The 15477-nt window shown below is 46.1% G+C and overlaps 1 protein-coding gene across 1 annotated transcript in view; it reads left to right on the forward strand.

Moving 5' to 3' along the window:
- The first annotated feature begins 960 nt into the window (after positions 1 to 960).
- The window catches only part of VAPB (VAMP associated protein B and C), a 45405-nt gene continuing 30888 nt past the window's right edge, over positions 961 to 15477 (forward strand). Inside the window, exon 1 of the mRNA XM_074347494.1 lies at positions 961 to 1261. Within this exon, the coding sequence (XP_074203595.1) occupies positions 1204 to 1261 (58 nt within the window). The 5' untranslated portion in view covers positions 961 to 1203. The remainder of the gene's footprint in view (positions 1262 to 15477) is intronic.

Genomic DNA, 15477 nt, shown 5'->3' on the forward strand with positions numbered 1-15477 from the left:
AAAAGACAAAGATGATCTTCAAAAACCTTTTTTATTATGAAGAATTCAAGTATACTGACAAGTGGGAAGAATAGTACAAAAATTCCCCATATGCCTGCCATGTAGAGTCAAAGTTGCTATTTGCTGCGTTTCACCTATAAACACTAAAAGGAGACTATTAATAACATATTTCATGTAGTTAACATTGCATAATAAAATAAAATTTAAAGGTCAAAAATGAGGTGGAGTGTTCACTTTTGAGGCCAAGCAGATCTGGGTTCCCAGTAATTTTTAATCATGTATTTTTTGTGTGTGCTTACTTAATCAAAGGCTCTCTCCCCAGTGAGCTCTAGTGAGAGGGCAGGAACTAGGTCCACTTTTCTGATTATTGTATTTCTAAATATTTGTTGCATTTAGTCTTACAGGATTCAGCACAGTGCTTCTTACATAATAAACGTTTACTGTAGAGTAGCTTTTATTTATTATAATTGATGCTGTTATCCAAAGCGTTCACCAGAGTGGCACAAAATAAGCAAGCGATCATTGGTAGCTGACTGAATTTATATTTATTGCTTACCATACGTCACAGTGCCTAGCACACATGGCTCACCATTTTCGTTCTTCACCCATAAATATTACGCTTATAGTAAGAATAGTCATTCATTATTATTCAGTCTCTTAGTTTCCTGGCAGTACATAAGCAAGGGAAAGTGGAAGTTCATTCTGATTAATTACTATTATTGAATAAAGCAGTCAACACAAAGCCCGGCCCCCACGGCCCTGAATAAACAACCTTGGCAGAGAAAGTCCTCAACTATGGGCGTCCCAGTCCCGCCACTCCCCCGGACCTGCGCGACGCCCCGCCCCCGCGGCCAGCGCCGCGCCTGCGCAGTGCCCGACAGGGGCTCCGCGCGCTCAGCTCCCCAGCGCTCGAGCGCGCGCCCGGCCGAGTCGGCCAGCCCGCTGCGTGCGTGCGTCGCTGCGTGCGTGCGTGCTTGCGTGCGTGCCGTGCGCTCGCCGGGCACCGCGGCCTCGCCCTCACCCTCCGCCCCTGCGCCTGTACCGCGTAGGCCGCCCCCCCGCGCGCACCCAGTAGACGACCCCCGCCCGCGCCCCGGCCGGCCCCCCCTTTCCCAGATTTAAAGGGGGCGCAGCATTAACGCCTCCCGCCCCAGGTGACCTCTCAGGGGTCTCCCCGCCAGAGGTGCCCTGCCGCCGAGGAACATGGCGAAGGTGGAGCAGGTCCTGAGCCTCGAGCCGCAGCACGAGCTCAAATTCCGAGGTAAGCCCGGAGGCCCGCCATCTTCGGCCGCGGGCCCGGCCCGGCCGCGCCGCGCCGCGCCGCCGCCCGCGCTCCAGAGGGACCGGCGGGCGCGGCGGTGACGTCGGCCCCCACCAGCCCGCGGCCCCCGCCCCGCCCCCGCCCGACGGCGCGCCCGCCCCGCGCCCCCGGGGCTGCGGAGGGCCGCGGGGACCCGAGGGCCCCGGCGTCCGTGTGCGGGAGTCCAGGGCCTGCTCCTCCACAGCCTCCCGCGCCCTCGCCCTCGAGACACTCGCACAGTGGCCGGCTTAACTGTTGCCGTCCAGTGTGCGGTCTCCGCCCTTGAGTGCGAGCGCGGCGGCCGCTGTGGCCTAGAAGGTTCTTCCCCTGCTCTCTGCAAGCTTGGCCTGGTCAGGTCTTAGGTCAGACGTCACCTCCCCCAGAGAGGCCCCCTCTGACCGGCCACCCCACCGTGGACACCTGTCACATCCCTGTCGGTGGTCAGCTCGAAAAGGACCGTTCACCCGCCGGTTTACTGTGTTTCTACACTGGAAGGGAAACTCCATGAGGACAGGACCTTGTCATGTCTCTGCTTTATTCCCCGCACGTATTAGGAGCCTAATAAATACACGTTGAGCCAATGAATGAAAGGAACCTCCGCAGAAGTTCTGAGGTGACGTGGCCCGGCTTTCCTTCTGCCTTCCTTGTGCCCACTGCTCAGGTCTGTGCCGCTGGGCGGGGCTGCCAGGGCGGTGAGAGCCTTTTTCTCCCCAGAGCAGCCTGGAACTGGAGGCAGAGAAAGCCCAGTGGGCCGCGTGTGTTTGTGATGTGTACCTTTTTTATTTTTTCCCCACTACTTTCTCCACTGAAATATAAGTGCAGTGGGACAAGAGGGACCTCGTCTGACTCGCCCATTCTTTCTGTTCAAACGTGTTGAGTAACTGTGGTGAACGTAAGCTTGGCATGTGACAGATACGAACGAACAAGACCGACGAGTCCCGGGCTCTCGTAAAGCTTACCTTCTAACGAGGGCCGACACACTAGCACACAGTATTTCAGACAGGGGTGAGTGCTGTGAAGAAACAGAACAGGCTGGCGTGAGGGGAGTGTGCTTTCGATTGGACAGCCGGGTCACCACTGTATCACGGGCATTTGGCCCACGGTAGGTACCCGGTAGATATTTGTGGATTTGGAAGGTATGCTGGCCACATGCACCCCAGTCCATAGGTACCAGCAGGAGGTTGTGTAGGGTCATGTGCCCAGAGTTACCTGTCAGCAGATGGCACATTTGAACCCAGACTTCAGAACTCACATTCTTTAACAACTAGGCTGTTGGTCCCAGTCTGATCCCTGGGAAATATTCCAGAACTGTGCCTGTCACTCTGCCCCTCAGGTTCACAACTTGAAGTGACTCCAAATGTATAAACGACCAAAAATTTTTCAGTGGAAACAAACACAACCACCACAAGAACCTAATGTGGGTTATAATTCCAAGAGAGTTCTTTAGCTTGCGTGATGTTTTCATGGCTGCCTTATTAGGAGCCAGGCTAGGAAAGGAATCCATGTAGCTAAAGTGAATGTGGAGGGTGATGGTTTCCACCTGAGTCGTTTGAAGTTCTCTACCCTGGAAGCCTGGCTTAGCTACTCCTGGGAACTGGCATGTTCATTCATTTGGTCCGCAGACATTTACTGAGTGCCCACTGTGTGTGTCAGGTACTAGGAGGAGATTGGTCACATCACGTGTGTGCCCCTGTTCTCCCCCCCACCTCCACCCAGGAAGTCGAGCCTAGGGAAGGGGGCAGACGACAGAATCAGCCAGGACAGTGCAATGATACCTTAATATCAGAGTGCTCCAAGAGCACTGAGGTGGTCAAGACCTGAAGGAGGTGTCATGTGAGCTGAGTTTAAAGGTTGAGTGGAAGCAGGCTAAAAGAAGAAATAGGTGGGGAGCATGTCAGGGGGAGGCAACTGTAGAGGCACCAAGGCTGAGGTGATTGAGCTCCTGTGGGATGCTGCTTGTAGTTCTGAATAACAGTGGTAATGAGCGTGTGTTGGGGTCACAGAGCAAAGGAGGAGCTGAGGCTGGCTAGCAGACAGGAGTCAGGTCTTCCAAGGCCTCTGTGCGCAGGTGCAGCCAGTGACCAGGTTCACACTGTGTGTCTCCTCAGCTCGTTCTTTGTTGATTGATCCCCTGCAGTCTTCACCCCACCCCTCGTACACATACTCTCCTCTAATGTGATGTTTTAGAAAGAGGCACCAATTGGAGAAAATTAAAGTTTTTGGCCCAGGTCTTTTACTTAAAGATGTTTGACCTTGAGCTGGCCACTTCACTCCCCAAAGCCTGGGATCACTCTTCAGTCCATGAAAGGGTGCTCATATCTGTCTTCCTCCTGTAGAAAGTTCTGTTTGTATTTTGGCCGTTCAGCTGCTTTGTAAATATATAGTATTACACAGCGATTGGTGGTTGTATTTAGACAACTGGTTCCATCATTTCAACTTCATTACCTGAAAGGAATGGCAGAGAACAGTGACCTGTCTGCCCCTGGATTGGCTGAAGTGAGGATGGCCAAGGTCAGTGGATATTTTTGCTAGGAAAGTGGTCCAGGAAAGTCATGGTGTCAAATTGTTGAAGGCTGTTAGCTTATGGCTTCTGAAAAGGCATCTGCAGGCAGGCATGTGTAAACCACTTTATGAGATTTTTTTTTGTTGGTTTGTTTTGATCTGAGCACCAAGTTAGTAAAATTAGAATAGAATCTCAACACCCTGGCCTACTGGATGGAGATCGCTCATTTCAGGATGAGAACTGGCATGTGTAACTGGTCTCCTCCAGGTTACTCAGGGGAGTAACTCTGACTTCGGGTGGTTCACTTGCAGGAATCAAACTCAGCTAATTTTGCTTGAGAAGATAATAATTATGATCTGTGTCATCCAAAGGAAAAAAAATTAATCATGTTTTAAGTGCAGCCTAAGATGGTGTGGATTGCCTGTGTTGGGTTCCTTTTCGCCTTGGGTATTTTGTGTGGTTATGTCAACATTAAGGGTGTTACAGAAGAAAACTGGGAACACAGACTTACAGGACCTGCTTTACGGAAGATGTCATGCTGCGTCGTGTTAAGTATCAGAAGGGGAAAGACTCCTGGCCTTCTGCAAGCATGACCCTGAAACGTTCGCCACGGTGAAATGGTAGAATCTCTTTTGGACTGGGGGGACCTTTCTGTAACAGTTAAGGGTTTTTAAAACCTGTGAAATGTGTGCTTTGCATTATTGCTCTTTCTGTTGAGCTCACTTCTTCCAAGGCCACATCCTTTTCTTTCCATCTCCTCACTCTGAGGTCCCCTTGTTGCCCAGCTCAGAGACCTTCCTGAAGGAGGGTTACTGTCAGGTGTTATGTAGCTCTTCTTTCTCCTCCCATCCGTGGTAAGCAGTATGTCTTGCATTTTCTTGGTCATTGCCCAACACTTTTAATCCTTCATATTCTGGCACCTTTCCCCCCCCATGACACGGTCATGTGAGAATGGTCAGTTAACCATCCTCATAAGCTGATTAGTTAAGGTTTAAACCCACGTGGGCCCATTTATCTTTGCTTTATTCTGAGACTAGACCAGTGGCCTTCAAGAAGTCTCAGATGGTCCTGCTGTTGGTCAGTATGGATCACAGGTGGGATGGCACTGTGGGACTGGCATGCTTGGTTATGACTTTGGGGGGAAAATAGGAACTTAGGTAGACAGGTTAGGGACACTCTCTTTTGTATAAGGAAAGCATACTTAGAATCATTAGTTCACCCTCTTAAGTTAATGTGTAATTTAATATTGTTTAGGAAGCTAAAAAATATAAAACCCTGTAGATATAGTCAGTTCAATGCAGTAATTATCTTTCAGATGCTAATTACAGCATTAATTCTTTAGCTTTAGTATAGCACTGATTTCCTTAACATTTCATGATCACAGAGAGCAGACTGTGTTTTACAGCACAACAAAATGTCAGCAGTGTGCTTAAGATTCTTTATGATAGTAGTTTAACTCCATCCTGAATAGATTATCTTCATTTATTTAATTATTAACCAGCTTGCTCATCAGAGGCAAGTGGCATTAAACTTACCTAGCTTTAGTCAAACTTAAATCTTTATAGATTGTGTTATTTACTGCTGAATTTTTGTTCCTGGGAGAAAAATGTGAACTAGAAGGTAACTTACTTTTACCCTTATTAGTTCTTTTCTTCACAGTTAAATCTTTAGGGAAGAAATGGATAGTTTTGGCTGTGAGCTTATATTTGGAAAATGGTGATAGTTCCTTGTTGTGTGTGGTTGTAACATGAGTACAGTTATCTTCATAATTACCTGGTAGCTTTGCATCCAAGTGTGGATTTATTAAAATAATTAGTATGAATTGATGCTTATTAAAGAAATGAACTCTTAAACATTATTAACATTATCTTTTATTTATTAAAATTATGTAGCATCTTTCCTTCTAGTGCTGAAGCTAAAATGCTAAGAACCCTGACCCTACAATATTACCACTAAGTAGTTGAAAATTAGGGCAGGGATCAAGGGAGTAAACTGTATTGGTTATACTCAAATACTACCCTTCAGCTCTATTTTTAGAACCTGAAACTTGAATTTTTACATAAGGAATTATCTCCAAGGTTGCTTCATACATCAGCCGTTTATATTTGAAAAAATTTGCCATCTGAAGGATGACCATGATTTGGAACATATGAGCACAGCTTTCAGCAAGAGGACAAGAAAGACACAAAGAATGCTGCGTTCCATTAGTCAAGACAAGGTTGCCATTGAGTGTCTTTAATAAAATAAAATAAAAGCCTCTGCACAGTTATTTTGCACTGGGGATTGTGTTAAAAACAAAGTTGCATTGTGGTTTCCAGGCTCACTTCTTCATTTTTTGTCATTTTAGGCCCTTTCAGGCTGTCAACAGCATAGCATATCAAGGATTGCTCCCTTGCTCAGTGGATATGTGCACTCTTGAAGTTTTTACCTAGTAGACCTAGGCTGCTGGCTTTTCAAAAACAAGAGTTGTTTAAAGAGCTTTGTTATGGAAACAAAGTTACTGTACTTGGCAAGTCATTTTAAGATTATTTAAAAAAAAATCAATATGGCAAAATAGTATCTCTAGAATATCTATTTTTCAAAATGTTAAACATGTTCTTTTAACAAAAGCTGTTGACATCTAGAAACAACGCCTTAATGTGCTTTTGAGTTTTCCCCTCTTGCATGCAAAAACATTGAGAAAATGCCTTGGTCCCCTGGGAAAAATCGTGTTTGAAGTGCTTTCTTTTAATCACATTTTAGCATTAATGGCACCAAACTATAAAGCTTAGAAATACCTTCTAGAATTTTCCTTCATCCTTTCAGAAGGGTTGTTACCAGTTTTTGACTAACAAGTTAGTATTTTTCTCCATCTGTATCAGGTGGTGTCCTCAGTCAGGCCTTTGGCTGTGTGTGTGTGTGTGTGTGTGTGTGTGTGTGCATGTGTGTGCATGTGCGTGCCCAGGTGGTCACCTGGAGTGTTGCTGGAGGGCACACATGCCCCTGGGAAGGGGGTAGGGAAATAGGCATTTTTGGGGAGAGAGAGCTTGAGACTGTTGTGTCTTTTGGATTGTACTTTAAGACAGTGTAATGGACCCCTGGACTGTTGACCTAGGTTTGAATTGCTTGTGATGTGGCTTGTAACCTTTATGACTCTGAGTTCCTTGGGTTGACTTTAAAGGCCAGAGGGCGCTTAGATTGGAGAGGAATGGAATGGAAAACATTAGGGAGCTGGGACCAGAGGGCGTGTTAGTAAGGGGTGAAGTGGTGGACTTCCTCTGCACACACGCAGTGGGTTGAGTCTGGAGTTAAAAGCAGTGGCCGTAGTGGTACTGATATTCATTTTGCAATTTGAGGGGAAAGAAAAGGTAGGGGAAGAGTGAACATTTCTAGAAGGTAAGTGCTTAATTTCCAGAAGGTAGTCCGCAAAGTCCAGGGACTGCAGGAGCTGCTTTCTGTCCCTCATCTTACTACTTAGCCTGCAGCCCAGCCCTGTGACATGCGTTACTCAGTGGTTCGGGAGCCTGCCCCCGATGAGGCCACAGCGGTGAATGGTGGTGCAGGGACGGAACCCAGGTTTGTCTAGCGCCAGAGCCCATTTCTTCCCAGTATACCACGTTGACTCTAGCATGAACTTATAAAGGGGTTCATTTTGGAGGGAGAGAGGCAGTGAATTTCTAACCATTAAGGAAGTGTTAGGAGCTGTCAGGATAATTTCTTAAGAACATTAATAAATTAAGAATAATTCTTTGTGGAACTTTAGGAGAGATTTCTTACCATACTTTTTTTTTATGTTTATACTGGTGACTTTGAAGCATTCTTTGATTTACCTTGTGAATATTCACTTTCTATAACAGATTTTGTTGGTGTTTAATGATTCTGTGTATTTAGAGCACATTAACTTTCAAGTAATTTGCAAGTCTGCTGTTGTGTCTTTGGAAGATTGGGTGAAACTTGTGAGTGGTAGAGACTTCTCAGGTTTGCAGATTTGTAAAGTGGGGATTTAGAGCGGCCCAGAAGGGTGCTTATTAAGATAAGAATGTCTGAAATAAATGACCTCCAGAGGTGCTACCTTAAACTTTACAAGTGGGGCTGCAAAGCCTGTGGTCCCGACTGCTCCTACCAGGGAGAGGAACAAATATGGGTAAGTTAGTATATAACTAGAGATTTCTCAGATGTTGAAAGGCATAAATTCAAGGTGAATAACCGAAAGTGCTGTTTTGTCCTGTACAAGGTGTACTTTGGGAAGCCATCATTCCCCAAGATGGTGACATCTGATGATACGAATCAGGAGGGAGAGGGCTTAGAGGCGTGCATAGATGTGATGCTTGTGTGTGTAATAAATGATTGTCCAACTGGGAGTATTTTGGGTTTCTTCCTTTTCCACAACTCAGTCTTTGAGGTTTTCTCTCATGGACAGATGACCCCTTGTTGTCTGAAGGAACATAACGTGACTGATGCAGGGTTGAAGCTGTGTGCTTTGTACAGAGGGAGGCTTCTGTTCCTAACCTTGCTGTCCTTGGGCACCCAGCTCACCTCCCTACCCAGCTTCGATTTCCTCTTCTGTTGGATGAGGAGGCATGAACTCGGCATCCTTGGTGTTCCTTCCAGCTCTGATCTTAAGAACATGAGATTAAAGTTTATTTTAGCTGAAGAGGAAAGATGGAAAACCCCTGGAGGGCAGAAACTGGGGTTTGTATTTCTCTTAGCCCCTGTCCCTGCTGTGCACTAGTGGGCTCTCCAGTCTTTAATTAATGAGCTGTCTTGTTCCTTTTTAAAAGCTCTACTATTCTGTTAACTTTCCCTGCGTATTCTTGGAGATGTTCTCATCTAGTTTTCCTGCATCACCTCCGACGGTACAGGTTGTGTGTCACTTGCATGCTGCTTATGTTCTCCTCTGCGTGTGCTTTATTTGCTGGCTGCTTTGTCTTCTGTGCTAGAATGCAGGCTTCGACAGGTTTTGTTTCTTTAGTTTCCTCTGTTAGTAACTCATAGAATATATTCTTCTCTTACGATTGTTTTCTTCTCGTAACCCCAAAGAAGGGCTACAACCCTGGACTTGGTCATCTTTTCAGTGTTTGGTATGCTCATTTGAAATAGAAGCATACACAAGAATAAAAAGAGGAATTTGCTGAAAAACCAAAGGTTTGTCCTTGTGGAGGCTTATTTGAATTCTCATTCTGTTGGTTAAATTGATTTGTTGGCATATAAATGTATCCTGATGGACTGCCCTGAAAATCTAAATCCGTGCTTTTTGACCTTTTTAAAGTCAGACACTGCTTTACTAATTAGATGAAGGAAAGCCATGAATCACTCCTCAGAGAATCTGCAGAAGCACTCATTCAAAACTTCTCAAGTAATTTGGGGACAGGAGGATCACAGTTTCCTGTGGGTGCCTCGCTGACCTCTGGTCCTGCTCAGAGAACGCAGAGGTGGGAGAAACATGAGGGGTCATCTAGGGAGGTGCAGAGAGGACTTAGTCAGTTCATTTGGGTGTCTTTATTTTATTTGTATTTTTTTTTCAATGAATGCCTTTGTTGCCTTTGCCCTCCAAAGCAAGATCGTTTTTTGGGTTTTTTTTCCCCCTTGCATGCCTGAGCACCGTGCTTGGCAGTTAGTCCTCTTCAGTAAACATCTGAGTGTTGACTTGTCCATCTTTAAAAAAGAACAGCTGCTTTCTCAGTGTGTCTGCCCCCTCTAGCTGCTCCCTTCACGTTCCTTCTTATCCTAGCAAGCTTCTAGAAGTCGCTGTGGTCCCCATTTTCTCACCACCCATTCAGTCCTGAAGTCATTGCCTGGGAGCCTCATTATCACTTCATTCCCCCACCTGTTGTTGCGCTGTCTCCTTCCCCTCAGGTGTGCCTGCTGTAGCGTTTGACACCTGCCGCCACTGTGCTGCTGGATGCTCTTCCCTTCCCCACCCTGATTACCCTCTTGGTTTTCTCCACCCTTGTGGCCACTTTTGCCCACTCCTCGTGGAGTCCTGTTGGTCATGTTGAGGGGTACAGGTTTTCCTTCTCGCCCTCTTCTTGCTCCTCTCCTCTCTCTGTCTCTCAGTTCCCCCCCTCCCTGCTGGGGGCTCTTCTGCCAGCACCCTTGGCTTCTGACAGCACTCACGAGTGACCCCAGGCCCGCCCCACCCCGTGTGTAGGGCTGCAGGTACTCCCAGTGCAGCGCGCCCCAGATGTACTCTTCACCGCTCCCTCTTCCTTTTTTCTCCTAACGCCCTCTTCCTGCAGTCATCTCCTTGAATGGTATTCACATCCACACGGTTAGGCAACTCGAACTCAGAAGGCCCGTGGCTCACATCTGTCCCTTCTTCCTTGTCCCCTCTGTGGCTGCCTCCCCATTTCCCCCCCGGATGACTGTAGTAGCTTTTGAACTGGTCTCTCTGAGTCCTCTTTCTTTTCCATACTGAAAGCACTTTCAGATATGCAGATCTGAGCTTATCTCGTGCTTGCTTAAAATCTCTAAGTGTGTGCCCACTGCCAAAATAAAAAAAAGTGTAAACTCTTTAACAAGACGTGGGAAATCATTTGTGCCTGTCACCCCTGGTCTCCCCAGTGTCATTTTTCCTCATGCCTGTGCTCCAGCCTTTGGGTCCCCCTGGTCACAGAGCTGCTGTGTGTGCTTCCATCACACAGGATGAGTTCATTCCTCCTCCTGTTCACTGCACCCTCCTTCACTGCTGTGAGGTCGTCTTCCTGACGCTGCCCGCTCAGTGTTGTGCCTGTCCCCTGTGCGCCTGCACTTGTCACAGTGAGCTGTGTTGGGTTCCTTGACTTTCTTCCCTATTAATCAGCAAGCCCTTTGCCTTCTTTGGACGGTCTTTTATCCCCCAGCCCAGTGCTTAGTACAGTGCGTGGCACATGGCACGCTCTCAGGGGGTTAATGGTGTCCGGGTCTAAGGAGAGAGGGGAAAAAGAAGAAAGCTTTGTGTGGTAAGAAATGGTGAAACCCATTGAAAAGCCCTGCTGTGTGCAGCTGATCTGTGTGGACACCATGTGTTTCACTCAGAAAATATTTAAAGATGTTCTATGCCGTGCTGGTCTCCTCTCTCTCTCCTGCAAACTTGTAAGTATGTGGAAGAGAGATCTCGCAGAGTCAGCACCCCTCCTCACCCAGTGCTCTCGGGCCCATTCCTTTTCCGTCGCTTGTGGTGTCTTGCTCTGCTAGTCAGCCTCTCTGTTTCTGCGTCTCAGATTTCTCTTCCACTTGATGCCTTCCCAGTGCCTGCAGACATGCTGAAGTTTCCCCTTCCTAAAGAGAAATCACATCCTCCAGATCTTCCCGCACTTAGGCAAGTGCCTGGTCTTACATCACAACTGAAGCTTTGGAAGCAGTGAATCTCAATGACTGGTTTGTTTACGCCTTCACTTTCCTTTCAATTCTCAGACCATACCCCTCCCCTGAAACCTGTCTCAGTTCACCAGGTTTCTCTCTGCCACATTTGTCTTTGAGTTTTCTGGTGAATTGCCCTCCCCTTTATCGTCTCTCTTACTGAATATTGACATTTCCCAAGTGTCTGTCTTCAGTCTTCTCCATTTAACCACTCTCTGTATGTTTTCTCACTCGTAATCCCTTCAGCTCTCACTTCTACGCAGTAAATTTCAAGTCTCTGTCTCCACGCAGATCTTTTGATCTCGAGGCTGTCTGCCCACCAGACTTCCCTGCCTATCTGGTTGTCGTGAAAGCACCTCGTACTCAGCGGATCCCCCTGTGTTCGTGATGTGTACTCTCATTCCCATTGACTGTGCCTTCCACATCTTGGGAATGCCCCTTGCACCCAGTTGGGTAACCAGGAGTCCTAAATTCGTCTTCCCCTGTCCCTTCTGCCACACCCCCCACATCTGTCAGTCCATTTTAATCAGCGACATCTTCTGCACCCTCTGCTTTTTTACCCCCCGCTGTTTCCTGAGTGTAGGCCTCTCTCTTCAGGACTGTTGCCCCATGTCCCAGCTCTCTGTCCCTAATTTAATTCCTACTTCCCTCACCCTCCAGGCTATCCTGGGTATAGTTTTCAGAGTTGTTTTTCAAAAATTAAAATTGATCATGTTATTTCTTTATTTTAAAACGTTACTTGACTCCCTCAATCCTACAGGTTAGTGTTCAAAATTCTTAGGCCAGCATCAGAACCTTTCAAAATCGGGCCACAGTTTTTTGTTTTTAAAACAGTCTCAGCTTTTATTTTCCATTTTAAACAACTGCAATATTTATAAGCTTTATATTTATGTTTAGGATGACAGACACTCAGACACACACACAGACATCTGTGAGGACATCCAGTCTTAACCTGGTTTCTGCTGGAAAGCGGGTAGGGGCAGTGAATACTTTTCAGAGCCCAGGAGGAGAAAATGGAACCCCATTTCCTTCCTCATACCTACCCTCCTAGAATCATTTTTCATTCTTCATATTCTTCCTTTCATTTCCTCAAGCAGAGCTCGTTTCCAGACTTGTATAGGTTTAAGGTTTCTACAGTTTATTTTCACTTAAACTGTAAGCTTTAAAAAGCACAGGCAGACACGACTCCCCTCATGTCTCGGCTTCGTTCTCGTCCCTCGTTCCCCTTCTCCTGTAGCCTGGTGGTCACCGTGCTGACACCAGGGCTTTTCCTACAGCTCAGAATGTACATTCCTTCATCTTTTCAAAGATGAACTTCCCCTTGATGTTCAACTCCCCGCCCTCCCCGCCCTCCCGTGTTTACACGAGACTTTATATGTTACCTTTCAGCCAGTAGTCAGTGCATCCAGAGGCAGTGTACAGCCCAGCAGTTATGAGTGTGAACTCTGGGGCCATACTGCTTGGATGTGAATCCTGGGTCTATCACCTAAAAGTCACATGACGGTGGATAAGGTGTTTAACATCTCTGTGCCTCAGATTCTTCACCATGGGGTATGTTAGGGGATTAAGTGAGTTAACACATGTAAAATGCTTAGAATAGACCTGTTAAATGTTAACTAGTGTCACTGTCATCTGATGATTTTTTTTTCAAGATACGTCATTCCAAAGCCTCAATCCCAGAGATTCTTACTCATTAGTTCTGGGAGGGTCCTGGGTTCGTTCTCCGGGTATATTCACTCTGTCTTTTCAGAGTTCTGAGCAGGAGCCGCGGTGTCATCTCTCTGGCTTGGGGGCCTCGCACAGTACCTGGACTGTGCATTCTCCATTACTTACTGCATGCCTGCAACTTGCCAGGTACTGTTCTGGGTACTTGAGAGACAAGATGAAAAGACTGACAGAATTTTTGCTTTATGGAACGCATCTTCTAGTGAGGAGATGGGCACTAAGTAAAAGAACAGGAAATATGTATAATCTGGCCCCAGACGGTGGTAGGTGCTAAGCGGGGGTGGTGGTGGGCTAAGTGGGATAAAGGGTGGGTTCTGTTTTAAAGGGAGTAATTGGGGAAGGTCATGTTTCTGAGAAGGTGGTCTCTGAACTGAGACCTGTATAAAATGAGTGTGTGAGCTGTGCACTCATTAGGGGGCGGAGCACTCCAGACAGAGGGTGCAAGGCCCCAAGGTGGCGGTAAGTTTGGTGCGTTTGGGGAGCAGCGGAGGCACTGTGCTGGCAGCAGCCTGCTGGAGCTGCGCTGGGAACGGGGCTCAGGGAGAGAAAGGAGCCTTCCTGGTCGGCAGACCACAGGAGGGACTTTGGATTTTGTGGTGAAATGGGAAGTTATGGTGGATTCTGAGCGGGAGTCTGTTTTTAAAAGACTAGGGCTGGTGTGGGAAGAGTAGGCTGTGGGAGATGTGTGGGTGGTGGTATGAGTGGAAGCCATATGGCTGCTACAGTTTTATCCATAATCCATACAGTTACCCTCAGTCCAGGCCAAGTGTGTGGGAGAGACCGTGGCTTGGACCCCAGGGCAGTCGCAGTGGAGAGGATGTGATGGGAAGTGCTCAATTCCAGATCTGTTTTGAAGCTAGAGCTGGCTGAGAGGGTAAACGTGGAGGAGGGGGAGGGAGGAAACGTAGGTAACTGCCTGTGGCCGAGGCGTTTTGGTGCACGGTGGTTTCTTTTCCTGAGATGGGAAGCTGTAGATTTGGGGGAGGAGACTCTGCTGTTTGGCCATGATAAACCTGAGATGCTCGGTACACCTGCAAGTAGAGATCAGGGGAGAGGGTCAGGCTGTGGATATAAATTTGGCAATCATCAGCTTATCGTTAGAACACAGTATTAGAAGGAATAATTTTTTCCAACTGAGAGATTAGGTAAGCCTTTCCAAAAGAGAAGGCATTTGAGCAAAACTTTGAAGAATGAGTATGATTTCCAAAGGCAGAGAAAGGGGAAAATAGAAGACAGTTTTCATCCAAGTCTCCCAGCCTTTCTCCTGGCCTCCTGTTCAGTTTGTTTAAGAAGCTGCTGACCTGGTTGATCATCTCGCCTCACTGGTACAGCAACTTAGGTTCTCTATTGGAAAGGAGACCAGGGCAGATTACATACTAACTGATAAACACATCCTGCTACTTCTCAGTGTTCACTAATTGAAAATTCAAGTTGGACCACCGAAGTGCAGAATGCTAAGTGTGTTTTTGCTTCACTCCTCTGTGTCTGCTGTGAATTGAAATGTGTTGATTTTGGTGTGGAGGCTTTTCATACGCTATCTGTCATCTCCACTAAAGACTGAACATTTGGGATAAGTTTTTACTTCTTCTGATACTGACTTTAGGCACCTGACCTGAACTGTTCATTTATAACTCAGTCACATTCTAACTCCAGCCATGAGAAGTGGGGATCCCTTGCTCTCTGATTGCTCATGTTCCTCACCGGGACATAAGGTATGCCTTGTTTCCTCCTGCTTTGTGTGAAAACAGTACTTCATGTTTTACTCTCCTGTTTAGGTAGATTTTTTTTTTTGAAGTAGAATATTGCTTATCTTTTTATTTTCATGATCACTCTAATCACAAATTTTGGTCTTCTAAGTAGGGAAAAATTACTTGATGTTTGTTAGTCAATGGAATAAAGATTGTGCATTGAAAAAAATTTAGTTTTTAAAATAGGCTAAGATCCTTTTAGAACTGATACAAAATTGATACCAGTCAGGTGTGCCCTTACCTTAAAATGGTCTTCATGGGTGTGCTATGACCTGCCTTAGTGCTGGGCATAAATACGGTGTGTGCAGCTTCAGCGCTCATATAAACTTTTAGCCATTTTTCTATTTAGAAAAAAAGTGTTGCATTCACAAAAAGTAGTCATAGTATTTATCTCTAGATGGGTAACAGCTTCTGGTCTTCAAAATTCTTAAAATTAATTTTGTCAAAAGTTTTAGGTTTGGATCTTTGTCTTGAATTAATGAGAGCACTGCTACCTTAAACATATTTTAAATAATAACCTTGATTTTTATAAAAAGTACACAAGGATGCCTATTGATATAGATATGTTGGTTTTCAACAACTCCACAAGTCAGGATTCTAGTATTTTTTATACATACGAGGCATTCTGGGTGGGAAGGAAATTATCTCAAAACGTTGTTTGGATCTTACATGAAGTACAGCTTTCTTTATGTGGAAGAAAATGTAAATACAGAAAAATACAGATAATGTAATAAACACCCAAATACAGAATAGCTAAATGTTAATTTGTTAGACTTGTTTTAAATGTTTCTTTAATAAATAAACTTCAGAATTTGAAGACATGTCTGCCCCCCACATCTGTCCATTCGTGTTCCTCTCTTCTTTACTGTCCAGAGGAATTT

This window comes from Camelus bactrianus, chromosome 19, assembly GCF_048773025.1.
Source record: "Camelus bactrianus isolate YW-2024 breed Bactrian camel chromosome 19, ASM4877302v1, whole genome shotgun sequence".
Classification (NCBI taxonomy): domain Eukaryota; kingdom Metazoa; phylum Chordata; class Mammalia; order Artiodactyla; family Camelidae; genus Camelus; species Camelus bactrianus.